Below are 14,991 nucleotides of genomic sequence, written 5' to 3'. Positions count from 1 at the left end.
GTCATGCCTAGTTTAGTGTTGGTCAATATACTCTTCATTCTCATAAAGGTGTCTTTTGCCATTCCTATTCTTCCTTTGATGTCCATGCAGCACCTGCCGTCTGATGTCACCCAGCTTCCTAAGTAGCAAAAGTTCTGTACTTGTTTTATGTCTTCTATCAGCCTGCAGATAGGATTCTCCTTCTTTTTGGATATCACCATACATTGGACTGAATACCACAGCCAAATGTCCACATGCTATAGGGAACATCTGGCGATGGAGCCTCTACTGCTTATTTTACTTAGTTGTTTCCAAAACGACCGTAGGATATAGGAGCAGAATTAGACTATTTGGTCCATTCAGTCTGCTCTGCCATTTCATCATGGCTGATCCATTTTTCCTCTTAGCCCCAGTCTTCTGCTTTCTCCCTAAATCCCTTCATGCCCACGAATCAAGAATCTATCAACCTCTGCCTGAAATATACCTAATGACTTGGCCTCCACAGCCACCTGTGGCAACAAATTTCTCAAATTCACCACTCTCTGGCTAAAGAAATTCCTCCTCATCTCAAAGGATGCCCCTCTGTTCTGAAGCTGTGTCCTCTGGTCTTAGACTCCCCCACCACTGGAAATATCATCTCCACATCCACTCTATCATGGCCTTTCAACATTCGATAATTTCAGTGAAGTTATCCCTCATTCTTCTGAGTTCCAGCAAGTAGAGGCCGAAAGCCATCAAACACTCCGCGTATGAGAAATTTCTTAAATTTAATAGACTTTTCTAAGTTTACATCTGGAACTTCCAGCCTTCAAGTTCATGGAAACGTCACAGAAAAAAGTTCATTTTAAATTTCCTGTACTGATTAATAAACAGTTGAAAATAATTTTAGATTAGCATAAACTTGAAAATTACCAATTACATTGTTTCTAACGAACGTTCAAGAATCCATTTGATAATCGCAGTTTCTAGATCTTATTTTTACAAAATTATAATATTATGACAGTTGGTAAAAGTGTTTTTCAGCCAATAAGTGGTTTTATTTAAGGGGCAGAAAATACTTGTTGAATACCTTTATTTTTAAACTGTCAGCAATGATTTGAAAAAGCTAATCTTTGGACCAATTCTTGCTCTCCTAAATGCCCAGCTGATAAAGATAGTATTTTGACAAATCATAAAACCTATAAGAATATGATTTGCTCTCTTTGTTAATACAGCTGACCTCTAGAATCATGGTGTAATTCAGTACAAAGTGGGTTTTTCTAGTTGCCCATTATCCCTATTTACACTAATCCCATTCACCTGCAGATTTGTAGCTTTCTAACCTTTGGGAATTCAAGTACTGTACTTGACAGAATGCTTCGTATGTGCTATGAGAGCATCCACCTGTGTTATTACTTCTGGCAGCACACTGAAACTGCTCTGTGGATATTTAAAAAATTACCTCTTGGGTCCCTTTAAACCTCTTACTCTCACATTAAACCTATGCCCTCATGATGTTGACAGCCCCACCATGGATACAAGATTCTTACTATCTATCCCTTTCATAATTTTATAAGATCATAAGATATAGGAGCAGAATTAGGCCATTTGGCCCATTGAATCTGCTGCACCATTTCATCACGGCTGATCTATTTCCCCCTCAGTGCCAATCTCCTGCCCTTTCCCCATATCCCTTCATGCCCTGACTAATCAAGAATAAATCCTCAGCCTTAAATATACCCAATGACTTGGCCTCCACAACCACCTGTGGCAATGAATTCCACACATTCACTACTCTCTGGCTGAAGAAATTGCTCCTCAACTGTATTCTAAATGGATATCCCTCTATTCTGAGGCTGTGCCCTCTGGTCTTAGACTCTCCCACCACAGGAAAATTCCTCTCCACATCGACTCTATCAAGGCTTTTCAATATTGAATAGGTGTCAATGAGATTCCCTCTCATTCTTCTGAATTTCAATGAGTACAGGCCCAGAGCCTACAAACACTCCTCATATGACAAGCCTTTCAATCCCAGAGTCATTTTCATGAACCTCCTTTGAACCCTCTCCAATGACAGCACAACCTTTCTTAACTAAGGGGCCCAAAACAACTCACAATACTCCAAGTGAGTCCTTACCAGTGTCTAATAAAGCCTCAACATTACACACTTCTTTTATATCTTAGTCCTCTTGAAATAAACGCTAAGATTGCCTTTCTCACCACCAATTCATCGTGCAAATTAACCTTTAGGGAATCCAGCACAAGGGCTCCCAAGTCCCTTAGCACCTCGGATTTTTAAATTTTCTCTCAATTTAGAAAATAATCTATACTTTTATTTCTTCTACCAAAGTGCATGACCATACACTTCCCGACACTGTATTCCATCTGCCACTTTTTGCCCATCTTCCTCATCGACGTTCTTCTGTAGCCTCTCTCCTCCTTCAACACTACCTACCCCTCCACCTGTCTTCGTATCTATCAGATCACTCCCTCAGTCACCTTCACTCCAGGTATACCCAGCCTATTCAATCTCCTAATCACTGTAATTCACCAATCAGGCGTCATCTGTTCTGCACCTTGTCCAGCACAGTCACATCCTTCCTATAGCACGGTGACCAGAGAACTGCTTAATACTCCATGCGTGCCTTGTTTATAAAGTTGGAATATGACTTCTCAGCTCATCTATGCAACTTCCAATGAAGGCGTGCATCCAATGTCTTCTTCATATTTTTATTCACCGGTGTTGCCACTTTCAGGGATACCTGGACTTGTATCCTATGCTACCTTTGTCCGTATTTCCGAGAGCCCTACTGTTCACTGTATTGGGCTGTTACTAAGTTCCATTATTTATCCACTGATTCCGCATACTAGGAGGCAAGTCCATCAATGGATCATGTCCTCTTTAAATCAGGGACTGACCATTACAATAAACCACACGAGTGCAAGTTAGAATTGTGATTTGCTGAGATGTGCCCACTTGGATCTGACTGTTCTTGAACCAGCCCACCAATTGCATGTTGCCCGCACAATATATAGGGACAGATAATTTACAAGCAAGTGTATGAATGATGAGCCTGAGTAGGCCACTCGCCCATCAAGGCTGCTCTGACATTTAATGAAATAAATAGTCTTTTGTAATTTCAACTCCAAATTCCTATTTGCTCTCAAACAGCCGAGTATCTATCTACAAAACAATCAAAGGTGTCACTTCATTGCCCTCTGAGGAGAAGGGTTTCAACACTCAAAGTGATATAGAGAGCAGTCCAGTTAACCCTTTCTTTTTAAATAGTGACATTTAATTCAAAACCTCCCTTAAGATAAAAACCCTTTTCCACAATTACCCGGTAAAGACGCTTTAGGATTTTATATCTCTCAATCACACTTCCTGCCAGCGGATGAGCAGCCGATGGTGCATTCCTGAGTGCACCGGGTGAAGAACTGCTAACGATAAATTATGTCTTGAGTCTCTATATATCTAAATACAATTTGAAACTTGTACAAAATATACTTAACTTTGTTTAAGTGTCATTCCCGTTCATTAGGCAAGAAGCCACTTTCTCCTTTATTATAAAAGGTGGGATAGGTGCTATGAAACTCATCCAGTAGTCAAAACTGGGAGTAATACAATGGTTAGTGGGTCATACAACTGACAATTATGTTTTTCCAGTGAACACAGGAAATTTAGCCTTGTTAGGTTAAGCACTTTAAATTCATTCTGAGGACAAAGAACAATTACCTTTACATTGTCTCTTTTCTGTTTACATCATAGACCATTTGAAGAATGCAGAAATCTTATTCCCCAGGAAGTTTACCAGTATTACAACTCTTGCATCTTTGACCAGTGCCACATAAATGTTACAAAAATTGCCTGTTCCAGCTTACAAGTTTGTGCCCTGGCTTGTAAAAGCATAGGCATATGTGTTGATTGGAGAACATTAACAAATGGCTATTGTGGTAAGTATTAAATAATTGTCGTCAATATTCCAAATGTGACATGTTTATTAAGAAAGAATCACAAGCTTTTTTATCCAGAAGGAGTTAATAAGTTGATAGAGGGAATGTTTTCATGTAAGATGAAGCTTCAGAAGTATAGACTCTCAATGTTCTTTAAACTGTAGAACATTATTCTAATGGTCACAATGTTTACACTGAAACTGATAATCTGAATTTTGTAAACTTGCCATCCTCTATGAATTACTGCATTGTAGCAGTTGGGAGATGAACTCAGAATTTGTACTTAGAGTTTATTATTCCTGGCAACATTTCTTAGAGTTCAGCTTGTATCGTCCTGCATAGCCAATGCAAGATTTTGTACAGCAGGAATACAGAATGAGATGTGAATCATTTGGTTTGATTTAGTTAATTTTGTCAGTGAGGATACAATATGTGGCATAAATATCCAGACTTTGATGTGCAAAGTTCTGCACTTCAGCTACAGCTCATGGTTAAAGGTTGGAAACCTGAGGATGTTGATGTACAAAATAAGTTGCCAAAGAAAGTCATTGAGGATATGTCAGTGACAATTAATTGATTAAAAAAAAGGTCAAGTGGCAAGATCAGATATTTTATGATTTATTACTATTCAGATACTAACTGAAGTTTATAATTACCACAACCGTAATACAGGTTTATTTATTTTAAACTAGTACAACACAAATGGAAACCATTCAGCCAATCAAGTTCACACTAGCTTGTGGAGCGCAATCTCATCAGTCCCGTTCCATTCCTCTTTTCCTCTGTAGTTTTGCAACTTATTCTCACACATGCCCATTAACTCCCCCACTTTCTTTGCCTCTTACCTGTGTTAAGGAATATATCAGCAAATATCTGGGATAGGGGTGGAAACAAGACTACAGAAAGTGGTGGATTCAGCCATTCATTCACAGGTGAAACCCTCCCCACCATTTAGTATATTTACATGGAGCACTGTCAGAAGAAAGCAGCATTCATCCTCAGAGGCCCTCGCTATCCAGGCCATGCTCTCTCCTCACTACTATCATCACCTAGGAAGTACAGACATCTTAGGTCCCACAGCACCAGCTTCAGAAACAACCCTGCAACCACAAGTTTCATAACCACGGTGAATAACTTCATTCACCACTTTTATGAACTGATTCTATGATCTAAAGACTCACATTCAAGGATTCTTAACAACTCATGTTCTCAGTATTATTTTGATTTGCACATTTTGTTTTCTTTTGCGCATTGATATTTATCAGCTTTTGTTTATGTTTGGTAAAGTCCTGTTGTATTTTTTTCATGTAAATGTCTGCAAAAAATGAATCCAATGGTAGTATATGGTAATATATATGCACATCAATAATAAAATTATTTTGGACTTTGAACCACAGTACCAGACAGGAATGCAGATAGTTGCAAGGAAACTCCTTACAGACAGTACACAGGGTCTGGCTCAAAACCAGATGCATGAATCTGTGGGGCAGTAGCAGCTGCTGTATCACCAGTTCATTATTGGCACTCAAATCTTAATTGATTGTTGATATTTATCAGAGTACTTAAATACTAAATGTGTCATGTTTTTATTTGCTTTTCAAGAATACAGCTGCCCAGATTGGTTGGTTTACGAGCCTTGTGCAAGTCAGGACAATAATGACTTTGAAAACAAGTAAGTATAAATTGTCAGCAATGCATTGAAGGAACTGTCTGCTGATTTTCTTTATTGAAAAATGGTTTCTAAGCCATGTTGAACAGAGGTACATATAACCGTACATATCTCTGTTACTACAGACAAGGAATTTAGCACAAAACTATTTCTCAGAAAAAAAACTCACAAAACAAATTTTCATTTTTAACATAATGAGACCATTAGATATAGGAGCAAAATGAGACCATTTGGCCCATCAAGTCTGCTCCACCACTTCATCATGGCTGATCCATTTCCCTCTCAGCCCCAATCTCCTACCTTTTCCCCATATCCCTTCATGCCCTGACTAATCAAGAATCTATCAATCTCTGTCTTAAATATACCAATGACTTGCCCTCCACAAATTCCACTGATTCACACTCTCTGGCTAAATGAATTCCTCTTCATCTCATAATAAACAAACTCCAATGGAATATTCAAGCAACACACATCAAAGTTGCTGGTGAATGCAGCAGGCCAGGCAGCATCTCTAGGAAGAGGTACAGTCGATGTTTCGGGCCAAGACCCTTCGTCAGGACTAACTGAAGGAAGAGCTAGTAAGAGATTTGAAAGTGGGAGAGGGAGGGGGGATCCAAAATGATAGGAGAAGACAGGAGGGGAAGGGATGGTGCCAAGAGCTGGACAGGTGATTGGCAAAAGGGATATGAGAGAATCATGGGACAGGAGGCCCAGGAAGAAGGAAAAGGAGGAGGGGGGAAAAACCCAGAGGATGGGCAAGGGATATAGTCAGAGAGACAGAGGGAGAAAAAGGACAGAGAGAGAAAGAATGTGTGTATATAAAAGAATAACAGATGGAGTACCAGGTTGGAGGAACAACACCTTTTATTCCGTCCGAGTAGCCTCCAACCTGATGGTATGAACATTGACTTCTCTAACTTCCGCTAATGCCCCACCTCCCCCTCGTACCCCATCTGTTATTTGTTTATATACACACATGCCTTTTCTCTCTCTCTCTCTCTCCTTTTTCTCCCTCTGTCCCTCTGACTATACCCCTTGCCCATCCTGCATCTGTAGGAAGAGGTGCAGTCAACGTTTCAGGCCGAGACCCTTCGTCAGAACTAACTGAAGGTGGCTTCCTTCAGTTAGTCCTGACGAAGGGTCTCGGCCTGAAACGTCGACTGCACCTCTTCCTACAGATGCTGCCTGGCCTGCTGCGTTCACCAGCAACTTTGATGTGTGTTGCTTGAATTTTCAGCATCTGCAGAATTCCTGTTGTTTGTGTTCCTTGCCCATCCTCCGTGTTTTTCCCCCCTCCCCCTTTTCCTTCTCCCTGGGCCTCCTGTCCCATGATCCTCTCATATCCCTTTTGCCAATCACCTGTCCAGCTCCTGGCTCCATCCCCCTCCCCACCGTCTTCTCCTATCATTTTGGATCTCCCCCTCCCCCTCCCACTTTCAAATCTCTTACTAGCTTTTCCTTCAGTTAGTCCTGATGAAGGGTCTCGGCCCGAAACGTCGACTGTACCTCTTCCTAGAGATGCTGCCTGGCCTGCTGCGTTCACCAGCAACTTTGATGTGTGTTGCTTGAATTTCCAGCATCTGCAGAATTCCTCATGTTTACGTTTTTATATCCAATAGAATATTCCACATTTTGTTCACTAGTGAGGAGTTCATTCATGGTGAACAAGTGGTACACCTTCAGAAGTATTTTAGAGGCAATGAAATCAAATGGCTTGTTTGAACAATCTGCCCAAATAGAGAAAAGTCTGGAAACAGTCAGGAAGTCTGTAGACAGAGAAAAAAATTATATTTCATGCCAATAATTCTTTGTCAGAACTGGAAAAATTGTAAAATCAATGTGCTTAAACATGGAGTGGAGAAAATGGGGAATACCTGTAATACAGTAAATTACAGAACCAATTTCTAGTTAAGATGAAGGGTGATCAACCCAATACTTAAGCATCGCTTCTCATTCCATAGATCCTGCCTGACCTCTGAATATCTTCAGAACACTTTGTTTTGTTTCAAATTTTCTAGCATCTGCAATCTTTTAATTCTTAGTCTGGTTAAACGGTATGATGCACTGGATTTAGCATTGTGATAGCTGCATAGATTTTTTTTATAGCATTAGAGGAGAATACATTGGGCAGAATCATGTTGATCAATGCAAGCATTTCATTAGCAAACTGTCAGAATTCACCCCAACAAGGTACAATTAATTTCAGCGATTTGATGTGCATATAACAAATTACTTAAAACCTGAATCTGATAACATGCTGACCAATTTGACAACTGTTATGTAACTGGACTCTGCGTGAAGTCCAATGGTGAAGCACAGACTTGCTGCCACATGCAAATATTTACACTAGGGAATCCATATATTGCTCTTGTAGCAGGGCAAAGAGACAGTCTAGCATCTTCTGACCTGGCACACATTCTGAAACCCATTCACTTCCATGGAGGTGTTGCAGTTTGAGTCAGAATGATAAGAATGAGTTACTGTACATTAAAAGAAACACTTGTTTAACTTAATTAAAACATCATGACAACATTTTTAATAGATTTAATTCTACTTGAATAATTTTACTTGTTTTAATTCATTTTTAATCATTGTTAAATGCTTCTCAAAGAATCCAAATTTAAGCAGCTTCAGCTGTCTGTAAGTTGATGGGGGAAAGGTTTGTGTGCGATGTGGGTGGGGGGGGGGAACCTTGGTTTATGTTAAAGGTTTCCACACTATTCTTTTGTTCTCTTTTTGCATTATTTATATATATTTTGTTATTATAATTTATAGTATATTTTAGATATTCCATTATATCCACTGCAGCAAAACAAATTTGATGACATATGTCAGTGATAATAGACCTGACTCCAAATTCAGTCTGGGTCCCTGTGCCGGTTGCTATGTACCACGTCACAAAGCCCAACTATTTTATCTAAAACTGTGGGTCTATGTGTGGCATCAATTATCAGGACACTCAATAAATTCCTTGGATTGAACTACAAAAGGTGAGGGGGTGGCTAATTACTGTGGTGAGTGCAATAGTAGTCCTACTGAACAAATTCTGGGCCAGATACTCCTACAATAATTAAGGGAAAATGTCTCCTTACCTTCCCAGCGATCCACATTACTATTCCAATAAACCAACATCTCACCAGTACTTTCATGATGAAGTACTGTACATCCCCTTTGACCATAACCCACTAGCATTACATTGCAGACAAGAGAAAATCTGCAGATGCTGGAAATCCGAGCAACACACACAAAATGCTGGAGGAACTCTGCAGGCCAGGCAATATCTATGGAAAAAAGCATTGTCGATGTTTCGGGCCATAACCCTTTGGCAGGACTGGGAAAAAAAGGCTGAGGAGTAGATTTGAGAGGTGGGGGAGGGGCGAGAGAAACACCAGGCAATAGGTGAAACTTGGAGGGGGAGGGATGAAGCAAGGTGCTAGGAAGTTGATTGGTGAAAGAGACAGAAGGCCATGGACAAAAGAAAAAGGGAGGGAGGAGCAGCAGTGGGAGGCAATGGGCAGGCAAGGAGATAACATGAGAGGGGGAAACAGGGATGGGAAATGGTGAAGGTGGGGAGAGGCAATACTGGAAGTTTGAAAAATCAATGTTCATGCCATCAGGTTGGAGGCTACCCAAATGGAATATAAGGTATTGTTCCTCCAACCTAAGTGTGGCCTCACCATGACAGTGGAGAAGGCCATGGATGGACATATTGGAATGGGAATGGGAAGTGGAATTGAAATGAGTGGCCACTGGGAGATCTCACTTGTTCTGGTGGACAGAGTATAGATGCTCGGCAAAGCGGTCTCCCAATCTACATCGGGTCTCACCGATATACAGGAGGGCACACCAGGAGCATCGAACACCGTATATGACCCCAACAGACCTACAGGTGAAGTGTCGCCTCATCTGGAAGGACTGTTTGGGGCCCTGAATGGTAGCGAGGGAGGAGGTGTAGGGACAAGTGTGGCACTTGTTCTGCTCGCAAGTATTAACTTTGCAGCCACTTTTACATTCACCAGTTTAATAGAAGAGCTGTTTTCATTTCTTTCAAACAAACCTGTTTTTCAGCAAGCTGTCACATAGCCTGAAATTATCCCCCCTGTCAGAAGGCTGCGTTTGTCCAAAAGGAATGATTCTTTCTGAAAACAGGACTGCATGTATTAATTCGAGTGAGTTGCTTCATTTTTAGTTTAAAAAAAAAGCACAAGCCACTTGATCAACAGTAAACTTTAAGTAAATTGATATTTAAAATTAATGATTAATTCTATTTGTTATTTGTGGAAATATAATGCTGGCAGTAAGGTTATACTCTATTTTACAGGTTGCACAGACAGTTCAGGAAATAGAAAATATGTAAGTGCTTTTTTTTCAAACCATTCCCACTACATAACTAAAAAGGAAATCTTATTCACAAGAGATTTTGCAGATGCTGGAAAACTTGAGCAATACAAAATCCTGGAGGAACTCCACAAGTTAGGCAGCACCGATGCATAAATTTTGTCAGGATTGGACAGGAAGGGTGAAGAAGCCAGAATAAGGAAGTGGGGGAGAAGATGGAGTACAAGCTGGCAGATGATAGGTAAGACGAGTTAAGGAGGAAAGGTAGATTGGGAGAAGAGGGGGGGGGGATGAAGTGAGAAGCTGAGAGGTGATTGGTGGAAAAGTTAAGGGTTTAAGAAGGAATCTGAAAGGAGATGACAGTGGGCCTTTGGAGAAAGGGAAGGAGGAGAGTTCCAGAGGAAATTTATGGATAGTTGAGGAGAAAAGAAGGGATGAGAGGGGAATGAAAAGGGAAAAGAGGGAATGGCAGAAATTACTAGAAGTTAGAGAAACCGATGTTATACCATCAGGTTGAAGGCTACCCAAATGGAATATGAAGTGTTGCTTTTCCAACCTGAGAGTGGCCTCATTGTGGAAGTAGAAGAGGCCATTAACAAACATGTCAGAATGAGAATGGGGTTAAATGAAATGGGTTGCCACCAAGTTATCTAGCCTTTTGTTATGGATAGAGCAAAGGTGCTTGATGAAACTGTTACCCAATCTATATCTGGTCTCATCGCTGTAGAGGACCTGTAGAAGACTCCGAAAGACATACAGGTGAAGTGTCACCTCGCCCAGGAGGACTGTTTAGGGACTTGATAGGTGGTGAGGGAGGAGAGGTGCATGTGTAGCACATCACACACAAAATGCTGGAGGAACTTATCAGGCCTGGCAGCATCTATGGAAAAGAGCAACAGCCGACATTTTGGGCCAAAGCTTTGCCTGCCTTTTCATCAACTACATGGAACAGTCCATGTTCCAAGCCTAACACTGGTAATGCTCCCAATCTGGTTCTAAGCTACAATGCATTGGTACAGCTTCCTGTGACCAATGCTGAGTTCGTCAACTTCATCAACTTCACATGACCTCTCCCACCAATCACCTCCCAGCTTCTCACTTCATCCCCCCTTCTCTACCCATCCATTTCCCCCCTTGACCCATCTCACCTATCACCTGCCATGGCACATGTCCCGCTTGCAGAGATAAGTTCCAGGATAAGGAAGTCATGCAGAAAGCAATCCCTATGGAAAGCAGAGAGTTGGGGGTGGTGGGGGGAAGGTGCTTAGTGGTAGGATTCTGTGGCAGATGGAAAATGTTATGCTGGGTGTAGAGGCTGGTGAGGTGTCAAAGGGAATCCCATCCCTGTAAAGGGCAGCAGGAGGATGGGGTAACGGCACATGGAGGGAATGCAGATGAGGGCAGACGTGCATCGATGGTGGAAGAAGGGAAAACTGTTCTTTGAAAAAGGAGGACATCTCAGATGCTCTGGAGTGGAAAACCTCATCCTGAGAACAGATGCAGCAGAGATAAGGGAACTGAGAAAAGGGAATAGCATTTTCACAACTGACAGAGTGGTAAGAGGTATATTCAAGACAGCTGTGAGAGTCGGTAGGTTTATGAAAGATATCAGCAGAGATGGATACAGATTGAGAAAGGGGAGAGAGGTGTCAGATGGACCAAGTAAATCTGAGTGCAGGGTAAAGTTGATAAAATTGCCAAGCTCAGCATGGGTTACAGGAAGCAGTACCAATGCATTGTAGCTTAGAAAGAGTTGGGGAGCATTACCAGTGTAGGCTTGGAACATGGACTGTTCCGTGTAGCTGTTGAAGAGAAAGGCATAGCTTAGGCCCATGCAGGTGCACCGTGGGTTTGAAGAAAGGAGGTGGAGCTAAAAGAGAAGTTATTGAGGGCGAGAACCATTTTCGCCAGACGAGGGAGGCTAGTGGTGTTGGGGAACTGGTAAGATCAATTGTCCAGAAAGAAGTGGAGTACTTTAAGGCTTTCCTGATGGGTAATAGAGATGTATTGAGACAGGATGTCCATAGTGTGTAATGAGGTGATCAGGACCAGTGAACTTAAAGAAATTGAAGTGATGGAGAGCAAGTGAAGTGTCATGGATGTAGGTAGGAAGGGACAGGACCAAGGGGGACAAAGTGGAGTCAAGGTGCAGGAGCAGAAAGAAACAATGGGTCTAATAGGATGGTCAGCTTTGTGGATCTTGGGTAGGAAGTATAAGCGAGCAGTTCAGGGTAAGAGAACTGTGAAGTTGATGGCAGTGGTTGGAAGATCTCCAGAATCAGAGCTTGGCGATGATGTGGGACAATGGTCTGATTCTCCTTAGTGGGGTCCTGTTCAAGGGGGGTAAGTAAGAGGAGGTGTGTGAGAGTTGCTACCAGGCCTCAGCAAGATAGGGGCAACAAATAAATCTTATTTATTGTAAACCACTCTGGAAACAACTCCCTCTCTTTTTTAGACACATTTATCTTGAGTTCTATAAGTATGGTGAACAAATGAATCAGACTTGAGGCCTGGGAGGAATGCAGTGCAGATGATGGACAGGAGGGACAATTGAGGAAGGCTGGGAAGGAGACTTGGAAGAAATGCAGAGAGAGTATTGCAACCTCATGGGGAATTGTGGAAATGAATAAAGATTTGTACCTAGAGATAGAGTTATGAGAGGAGAGAGAGCTGAGAAAGATGACAAAGCCTTCATGGCCGTGAGAAATTGAAGAGAAAAGAAAGGAATGAGATATCAGGAATAAACTGGGATCTAAATTAGGGTAGGGAAATGATTCAAAGATACGGTTGAGAGTACTCAAGGGATAGGTGTATCCATGGGAAATTTGAGACACGAAGGCTTGATCAAAGGGAAGATTAGGATCTGCGGATGTGGGAACAGAAGAGTTCTGGGAGAGAATCAAAACTCGTAGAATTGTAAGAATGAAGGTTAATGGGTTCAAATGAACTTTTCTCAGAAAACCTCCTATTTTTGGACAGATTTATAGTCAACAAACACTTAACAACTGGACCTGAATCTACAACTCTCCATGCCTACAGCACACTCATAACATCATTGAAGACCCATCCCATTCCGGATACTGTCTGTTCAATCTCCTGTCATCTGGAAGGAGATATAGAACCATCTTAGTCAACACAGTAAGACTGAAAAACAACTTCTTTTTGAGGGCTGTTGTGTGGATGAATAATGCTACACCCCAGCTTGCCAATAGCCTTTGAGTGTTATGGTCTATCAAAGTCATTTGTTGCATGTAAATATGGGATTTCTTTTATTAAGCTGTACCACATGTCAATACCTATTTTGCATGGACTGGAGTAACACAGCGATCTCATTGTCTTGAACAATAACAGTAAGGTTCTGTTCTATTCTATAACTATATAGGCTGTCTAATCCAACTGGTAGAGGAAGAGTGAATGGAGTGATTTTTCATTTGAGTTCTAGTCATGATTTAAAGCCCATTCTTTAGACTAATGTACTAGTAAATACTAAAACAGTTACTCATAATTAAGATTTTTTTTTAGATTTAACACATTTTTATCCTAAGACATGCTGCCAAGACTTTTTTTCTGCAAATAAGCCCTGGAGCACCAGGATATGATGAATACTGGGATATCTAGAAATTGCTTGTGAAGAAAGCTACTGATTTTCCAATTTTCCTTACATTCAGGATATTTCCATGTATAGTCCAATGAAATTTCTCAGTGGCATACATTTGACTTCATTTTCATTTGGGAACTATATGACACCCTTTTCTGTATGTTTCATTCCTAGGAAGGAGAAGTATGGAGAGAGTCCCCTGATGAATGTATCTTCCAGAAATGCATTAACTCTCAAGTTGGTATCATATATATGTGTTCTGCTTAGTGCATATCAGTGGGTTGATTAATCTATTTAAAAAGTAACAAAACTTGAAGAAAGGGGACATACTCATGGACTCTACAACTCATGCTCATTTGCATAGTATGTCTTCTTTTGCACATTGGTCAGAGAGGCATAGGACGCTAGAGTACAGAAACTGGCCCTTCCGCCCATCTAGTCCATGTTGAACTATTAATCTGCCTGGTCCCATTCACCTGCACCAGGACCATATCCCTCCATTTCTCTCCATCCATGTAACTATCCAATTTTTTCTTAAATGTTGAAATTGAACCCAAATCCATCATTTCCACTGGCAGCTCATTCCACAATCTCACCATCCTCAGTGGAAAAAGCCAGCTTGCATTTACTCTCTCCTATACCCTTCATAATTTGGTATACCTCCATCAAATCTCCCCTCACTTTCATACGCTCTAGGGAATGAAGTCCTAATCTGTTCAACTTTTCCCTATAACTCAGCTCTTCAATACCTAAAAATATCCTTGTAAATTTTCTCTGTATTTTTTCAAATGTATTGATATCTTTCCTTTAAGTAAGTGAGCAGAATTGCACACAATACTACAAATTAGGCCAAACCAAAGTCTTATACACCTTCAGCATTACATCTCATCTCTTGTATTCAATACTTTAACTTATGAAGGCCAATGTGCCAAAAGCTTTATTTACAACCCTGTATACTTGTAACATCAATTTCACAGAATTATGAATCTGTATTCCCAAATCACTCTGTTCCAGTGCACTCGTCAGTGTCCTACCACTCACCATGTACTATAATCCCTACCCCGTTTTGTTCTCCCAAAGTGTAACACCGCAGACTTGTTACATTAAATTCCATTCTCCATTTTTCATCCCACTTTTTCAGCTGGTCCAGATCCACTGCCAGCTTTGATCACCTTCCTCGCTGTCTACTATGCCCCCAGTCTTCGTGTCATCACAAATTTGTTGATCCAGTTATCCACATTATAGGCCAGATCATTGATATAGATGAAAAACAACAGCAGGCTCAGCATTGATTCCTGCTGTACACACAGTAGTCACAGGCCTCCAGTCAGAGAGGGAACCGTCTACTATTAATCTCTAGCTTCTCCTGCAATGCCAATGTCTAATTCAATTTACTACTTCATCCTGAATGCCAAGCAATTGTAGTTTCTTGACAAACCTCCCATGTGGGACCATCAAAAGTCTTGCTAAAGTC

The 14,991-nt window shown here is 41.1% G+C and overlaps 1 protein-coding gene across 1 annotated transcript in view; it reads left to right on the top strand.

Annotated features, from left to right (window-relative positions):
• The window catches only part of LOC140186946 (uncharacterized), a 94,700-nt gene that overhangs the window by 68,969 nt on the left and 10,740 nt on the right, over positions 1–14,991 (top strand). The window contains exons 35-39 of the mRNA XM_072241760.1: positions 3,728–3,912; positions 5,515–5,584; positions 9,650–9,750; positions 9,903–9,934; positions 13,692–13,754. Coding sequence (XP_072097861.1) covers positions 3,728–3,912; positions 5,515–5,584; positions 9,650–9,750; positions 9,903–9,934; positions 13,692–13,754 — 451 coding nt within the window. The remainder of the gene's footprint in view (positions 1–3,727; positions 3,913–5,514; positions 5,585–9,649; positions 9,751–9,902; positions 9,935–13,691; positions 13,755–14,991) is intronic.

The sequence above is a fragment of the Mobula birostris genome, chromosome 23, assembly GCF_030028105.1.
Source record: "Mobula birostris isolate sMobBir1 chromosome 23, sMobBir1.hap1, whole genome shotgun sequence".
NCBI lineage: Eukaryota > Metazoa > Chordata > Chondrichthyes > Myliobatiformes > Myliobatidae > Mobula > Mobula birostris.
Note: the sequence above shows the minus strand (reverse complement) of the source record. Positions and strands in the feature narration are given on the sequence as shown.